The sequence below is a fragment of the Macrotis lagotis genome, chromosome 4, assembly GCF_037893015.1.
Source record: "Macrotis lagotis isolate mMagLag1 chromosome 4, bilby.v1.9.chrom.fasta, whole genome shotgun sequence".
Taxonomy (NCBI): domain Eukaryota; kingdom Metazoa; phylum Chordata; class Mammalia; order Peramelemorphia; family Peramelidae; genus Macrotis; species Macrotis lagotis.
Window position 1 is genome coordinate 201,147,692 of NC_133661.1, and position 7,462 is coordinate 201,155,153.

The 7,462-nt window shown below is 42.4% G+C and overlaps 1 protein-coding gene across 1 annotated transcript; it reads right to left on the minus strand.

The window, feature by feature from the left end:
• Positions 1-238: 238 nt before the first annotated feature.
• On the minus strand, positions 239-3,377 carry RHOV (ras homolog family member V). Its single transcript, XM_074232042.1, has 3 exons — positions 3,114-3,377; positions 2,661-2,719; positions 239-1,782 (listed from the first exon to the last, which is right to left on the minus strand). The coding sequence occupies exons 1-3, from the start codon at positions 3,319-3,321 to the stop codon at positions 1,339-1,341; spliced, it is 711 nt and encodes a 236-aa protein (XP_074088143.1). The 5' UTR covers positions 3,322-3,377; the 3' UTR covers positions 239-1,338.
• Between the last annotated feature and the right edge of the window lie 4,085 nt (positions 3,378-7,462).

The following is a 7,462-nucleotide window of genomic DNA, read 5'->3' on the forward strand; positions in this document are numbered from 1 at the left end:
TTCATCTATAAAATGAAAGGATTGGATTTAATAACCTTAAGTCCCCAACTCTATGCCTCCCATAAGTCCCCATATTATTACAGCAAATATTCCAGTCCTAGGAGTCTACAGATTCTGATCCTAGATAATCCCGTGGGTCCCCATCATATTCACATTCAAGCTATAGAATCCTGAGTAAGAATTGGTGAAGGTCTTACATTGTAGTCAGCACTGGGAAATGACAGACCAAAACATCAACTTCAGACATTTATGACTTTTATTGGTAGACATTTCTCCACAGACTCCCTTCTGCATTGCCTTAATTGTTAGGGACTGCACCCTCAGTAGAGAAGCCCTCTCTGCTTCTTCCTATTGCTGCTGTAGCTCCTCCTCCCCAGGAACCCCCTTCTCCAAGATTCAACCCTCACTCCCACTGACTCCAGTCCAGCCAGTTTGGGCAGTACTGAGTAAGGATTGAGAGAACTCTTCTCATCAAGGCCCCAGGTGGCCCCTCCCTCTCAGGCCTTAGGCAGAGATGGGGATGAGGGCAGGCCCGGGGAGGAGCTCTGGACAGATTCATCCTACCCCCCCCCCCCAGCAACAGTCTTTTCCCTCTTTCCTCTTAGCTTCCTTCTAGTTCATCCCAAATGGTCTTGGTCCCAAAGATCTCTTTTCCTTTGTAGAATCTCCCCCAAGTTTCCAATTTCTCATTCTACCAGCCTGCACTTCTCATATTGTTCTCCTTACACTGCTACCATGCCCACTTTGTCCCAACATTCTCATACCTTCTTTCTTTCCTGTCTCTTCTCCAAAGATCTCTCTTCCATTACAGAACCTTGCCCAAGGCTCCTCAGAGCCCTCTCCTATTGTAAACACTTCTTACTTTCAGCTAAAATTTTCATTTTTCAGATGGGTTTAGAGTGCTAAGATGTTCCATCCAGGTTCTCTCTTCCTTGTGCCAGAATCTGTGGGCCACAAGGAACTGACATTTTCCTGGAGGGAATATGAGCATGGATTCTTCCTTGTTCAGAGTTGGATTGGCTTGGAAGTCCATGCTGGAAAACCCCATAGAATTGGGCTATTGGTTATGTTAGTCACCTGAAAGAATATGCTGCTTTCTAGAGAGTGAAACTGGTCCTCAGAAGCAGCCTCCAGGTACCTTCCCTCCTACAGGTCTTAGTCCCAAATAGGTAAAATAAAGTGAACAGTTAACGGCTCTCTGTTCCTACAATTACCAGGAAAGGTCCACATCACATGAAGGTGACCTAGACTCTGCTCCTGTCAGCAGCTCCAAGGCCTCCCAAGGTCCCATGGTTCCAGGCATTTCTAGCCTCCTGCTCCCCTCCCCACTGCAGGAACTCAAACAAAGCAGAAGAATTTCTTCCATCTGCACCGGGAGAGTGTCCGGACACCTTTGGCATTGAGTTTCTTCTCCAGTCTAGCCTTGTGCTCAATAGCACTAAGAATAGCTGCGTCAAATACCTCCTTCAAGTTCTTTTGAGTCAGAGCAGAGCATTCCAGGTATCCCCGGGCCCGGATCTTTTCAGCCAAGCCCTGAGCCTGGGGATGAGGCACAGGTGTTTCTCGACCACCCTGGTCCAACTGGATCAGTACATTAACATCATCCCGCAAATCAGCCTGAGTGCCCACTAACAAAACAGGGGCCTGGGGGTTGTGGGTTCGAATCTCAGGTAGCCATTTCTCTGTGATGTTTTGGAAGGAACCAGGCTGCACAACGCTGAAACAGGCCAGGAAGACATCTGTGTCTGGGTAACAGAGGGATCGAAGCCGGTCAAAGTCCTCCTAGAGCAGGAAATAAATTTGGTAGATTCAGTAAAAGGATGGTGGAGATAAAATGAAGGGCTAGGAAGGATATATTAACTACTTCAATTGAGGCAGGAAGAAGGTAACACTGCCTCTTTTATGCCTATGCTAAATTTTGTGCCTTTCTAGTTCATCTCTCACCAAGGAATTTAGGTAATACAAGATTAATGAAGAGTTGAGAAGGGTAGCTTCCTCACCTTGACAGAGGTGCAAAATGAGGTATACATTTTTCAGACATAGTCAATAAGTGTTTGGTATACATATTTCTTTTTAAGATAAAGGTCTTTATTGAGGTGATAACTTTTTTCAATGAAACTTCAAGGGATCTATTTTTTAAATTATTTTTTCCTTATAAATATTTTATTTGTTTTCCCAACTCCATACAACAGTAGTTATTTTTTGCAAGGTTTTGCATTTTAAATGCAAATTTTCCTCCCCCCTCCCTTCCCCACCACAGAAAGTAATCTGATATAGGCTTTACATTTGTAACCATGCTAAACATACATCAGTATTGAACATCATACATATTTCTTTGTTCTATGATGATTACTATTTCCCCCCTTTCTCACACATCTCCCTTTCCAGATTGCTTTTATGAGTTATTTCCCCCCCCTTTTAGAATAGAAGGGCCTAGATTTCTTCAAGGTGTTTCCTAGCACTTATTAAAGTGCCTAATACTCAGTAATCACTTAATAAATGCTTTTGGGTTGAATGGGGGATGGGGAGAGGAGTCAATGGAAAGTGAGAGTCTTTTTAAAGGATCAGTAAAATATTTTTAAAAGCTGATGGATGAATCTGGGGACTTTCCTTCCTCCACCCCTTCTGATGCCAAGCCAAAAGGTTACCACTCTTCTTACCTGTCCAGCTGTGTCCCAGAGCTCAATTCGGACAGGGGCACCATCCACCAAGACTTGTACTATGGAGAGAGAAAAATCTCAGAACCATCAAACCAACATTTCCTCCTCCATCCCAAGGTAGTAGTCTGTCCTAGCTTCTGCCCCCACCACCACTATGGGGTTCCTAGGATCAAAACCTGTTTGAGATGGAAGGGAGGGATCTAAGGGCCCAGATCCTTCAGAAAGGGAATCTCCGATGTGGGAGAATGAGATGTATATAATTTAGCTGGACTCTTGGACGCACAGCAGATCTTGGTCCTTGGCACTGTGGGTCCCTCTTTGCCCTCCCAACCACCCACACCCACGGAGAAGAGAGAAGCCTAGATAGCCAGTGAGTGGTCCTGGGCCCCTGGCTTGGGATATTCTAGATCATTCTCAGCCGCCCCCCCCCCCCCCGGCCGGACCTAGCAGTACCGGAGAAGGTGTCCAGCGCGGTGGGCCGGTAGCAGGCCGGGTACCCATTGCAGGTGTAGCTGACGATGAGGCTGCTCTTGCCCACCGCCCCGTCGCCCACCAGCACGCACTTGATGCCCAGTTCGGGGGGCGCGCTGCCCCGCCGCGGGGGAGGGGTCGGGGCCCGGACCGGAGGCGGCTCGGGCTCGGCCAGCTCCCGCGGAGGCATGACCGGCTCCCCGGCGTGGCAGGGGCGCCGGCTGTGGGTCAGGGGCCTCAGTCCGCTAGCCTTGCGCCCAGTCCTGCGGACAGGCGGCGCTCCCCTATGGCCTGGCAGCCCGCAGCTCGCTCTGGCACGGCCCCGCGCAGCCGGGCCTCCCTACCCCGGGCACATTAGCATGGGTCCGCCCTCCGGCTTTGCATATTCTACCTGCCTGGACGCTGGCCCTGCCCACCGGTCCGCCTCCTCCCCACTCCCCAGCCCACTGGAAAGAATCCGAGGAAAAAAGATCTACTGGCAGATTTTACGTTATTCAGGCAAAGAAACACCCAGGAAGGAGACAAAGAGACAAGCATAAACAAAGAAACTGGGAGACACCCCAGGAATCAAAAAAAAAAAAAAATTAAAAGTCAAAGAAAAGAAAAGAAATAGACGATGAAAGAGAAGGAAAGGGGTCACCTTCCTACAGAAATGCTGAACACCCTGCCAATTCAAAGGATCACAGGATTTAGAATGGAAAGTTCTCCTTTAATCTAGTTTTATCCAGCACTTGATACCACCGAGCTCCTTTCTCTTCTCATTTCCTGGAGAGCCAGGGTCACCAGAAAAGGTATTAACAAGCAGAGCAGGCGTGTATATATAATAGGAACTTATAGATTGTTTTTAGAAGCCCAAATAGGACACTATAGAATGATCCAAATGAATGTCTCCAATGTGCTGGGTGGATCCTTCATGGCTCTTTATTAAAAGATAGGGGCAAGAATTGCATAAGAATAGAAAGGCCCGGGAGGAGTTGCAATCTGCCTTTGTGGATAGATGAAGATGAGGTCATGGATCTATCAAAGCACCTAAGCAATCTGTTCTGGGAATAGAACAAAGCAAATTAAATAGACATTGTCATTGTCCTGGTTGGAGTTTAGAATCTAAGACATCTTACCCAGAGCCTAGAGAAGGATGGTGCATTGGGACCAAAAGGCAGAAGAATAGGATCCTCAATTCTGTCACTAACTGGCTGTTCAATCTTGGAAAATCATTTAATCTCTGAATCTCAGTTTTCTCATCTGCAAAACTGGGAGGGAGAGGATAATATTTTTATTATTTTAAATATTTGCACTCATCAGCAAGATTGTTGCGAGGAAAATATTATGTAAATTTTAAAGTATTATTCTGAAGCATCTTTGTATCAGAGACACTAAATTGGAATTCTAGCTCTCTCACTTACCTTTATGTCCCTAAGTCCAAAATTTCAGAACCAAAATCTCTTTTATCTATAATAGCACATTACAGGATTGTTGTGAAGTAAAAATGAGATAAATATATGTAAGGGGGTCTTTTGAACCATAAAGTGCTATATAAACATTAGTAATTATAATAAACTCTTCTTCACTTTTGGTGACCTTCCTTATACTCTAGGTGAGAGGATGTCTTAAGCTGTAAAGTAGGGCAGGGCAGGATCTATTTAATTTACTTTCATGTGGTTTTCTAAGGTTAGAGGCAAAAATCAAACTCTGACTCCAAATCCAAGTTTGTTTTTTTTTGTTTTGTTTTTGCAAGGCAAATGGGGTTAAGTGGCTTGCCCAAGGCCACACAGCTAGGCAATTATTAAGTGTCTGAGACCGGATTTGAACCCAGGTACTCCTGACTCCAGGGCCCGTGCTTTATCCACTGTGCCACCTAGTCACCCCTAAATCCGAGTTTCTTTCCACCACAAGAATATCCCCTCCTTCTTGCATAGGTCCATTCATTAAATCAACTTTGTATGATGGCAGGTATCTGGAAGCTGGTAATTCAGCCTCTAATGGCTGGGGAAATTTTCAGTTCAGTAATATTGCAAATCCTCCTTTACAAATAGTCATTCATTACTAAGTTATTGTAGATAGAGTAACTGGCATTTAAGAAAAAGTACATATTATACAAGAAAGAAAATGGGCTAGGAGGGGGGCAAAGGGAGTAAGGAAAAATTGAGTTCAGATCCTGTTTCTGACACATATTGGTTCACACTGAGAGCCAATTCACACTCTATGAAGAGGAAATTGCAGGTTTAGGCCAAAAATGACAAACCATAAGGAGAGCATCCCAGCAGGATGACAGAGAAAATGGAGACCTGTACTTGGAATGGAAAACCTGGGTTTCCATTCTGCCTCTAGGCGACTATGGGCAAATTTCTTATCTGAAAGGACTGAAAGACCCCAGATTTATCTTCTAAGTCATGGACAAGTTGAAATCTGCATTGGAGCCTTTCACAACCATCCCAGAATTTCTGTACATAGTAAAGGAAAGGCAGATTCATTTCTCAAAAACCTTCAACCTAATAATCTATTAGGTTGACCCCAATGGAAAACTGATAACCACAAATGTTTCAGATTTTTTTTTGAGGTAGAAAATTAGAGTTGGAAAATGGGAAAGAAAGGACTGAAAAAGAGAAAAGATAAGCAGAATTTTAATCAGCATCCTAAATCTGTCTTCCCCCCCCCTCCATTTATGGGGAATAACTTTTTCAGTTAATCTGAAAAAATATCAAATATCCATTAAAGTCCTACTCTGATGCTTTGTCATGTCAGGAAAATGGACTTGGATCTTAAAGACCTTGTCAGACATGAATATGTCAGGAGGTTTTATTAAACCTGGAAAAGTTTTAATCAATCAATCAATCCACAGGCATTTATTAAGCACCTACTATATATGCTAAGGGATTTAAAAAAACAATAAAGCAGTTATTGCCTTGAAAAAGCTTACATCCCTATCATGTAAAATGTATATAAGTAAGTTTTAGCAGAATATATACAATAATAATTCCAGGGAAAATTTTTGGGGAAGACACTAGCAACTTGAGGGATCAGGTTTGTTGAACTGATTGCTGAAATACTGCATGATTTATCAACCAAGGGTCAGGCTAGCCATGTTTGGAGAGGCTCAGCTTCAACAACTCAAGAAGACAATCAACTAAGGCAAATAAGAGTCGTGAACTACAGCAGTGGAGGTAGTACCTACAAAAGTTAAATGATGAATTCTCAAAGTACAGGAAATGTTGATTTTAAAAACTGATGGTTACAGAGATCGAATGTTCTTTCAGGTTTCACTTATATAGCCTAACCAATCCTAATGTCTGAATCTTAAGGACTGAGGTTCTTTCCCTGGGGTCCCTGAAAGTAATTTTTTAGTAATTTTTTTTCTATTTTGTCAATTGAACTAAAATATAATTTATTTCCTTTGTAATTCTATATATTTTATTTTGTGTATTTAAATCATTATGAGAAGAGATCCATAGGATTGTAAAAGGGGTCTTTGCCACAAAAAAAGTTTTAAGAACTCCTGCTTCAGGATCATATTTTAATACATTTTTGTGATCCCAGAAAACTGTGAGACCAATCTCTGTTTCTTAAAAATATATATTCTTTTATTGATTTTTTGGTCTTCATAGCTCTCACATTTTTTTCCAGAAGATCTCTGTTCCTTCCAGAGAATCATTCCTTATAATAAAGAAAAAAGGAGGAAAGAAAATAATTTAGCAAAACCAACTAATATATCAAAAAGTCTGACATTATATGCAGCATTCCATACCTATAGTCAACTATCATAAGTCTTTTTGGGGGGGACTTTTTTTAAGGTTTTTTTTTTTTGCAAGGCAATGGGGTTAAGTGGCTTGCCCAAGGCCACACAGCTAAGTAATTATTAAGTGTCTGAGACCAGATTTGAACCCAGGTACTCCTGACTCCAGGGTGGGTGCTTTATCCACTGCACCACCTAGCCACCCCTTGGGGGACTTTTTTATTGTAATTTCAGAGCATTCATGTCTAACTGTTTTGTTGTTGGTCTATTTGAGTTTTTGTCTTTTTTTATTCATCAAATAATAAAGAGTCTGGACCCAAAAACTGTTCTGTATACTTATGCTGTGGAAAACAGATCCAATAGCAACCTAGTGGTAAAACTTGAGGGTTGTAGTAATGAGGGATCACTTAAAGTTCTAGCTCATAGATTTGTAGGCAGACTTTATCTGCTCAATTCCTCCAACAGTACTTTTAAAAAATAATCACAATAAGTTTTATAAGAATTGTGATTTTATTAATATAGAGAATTCCAATACAGATCTGACACCTTGACAGTTTATTGTCTTAGAGAACTGATTAGGGCACTGAGAAGTTAAATGACT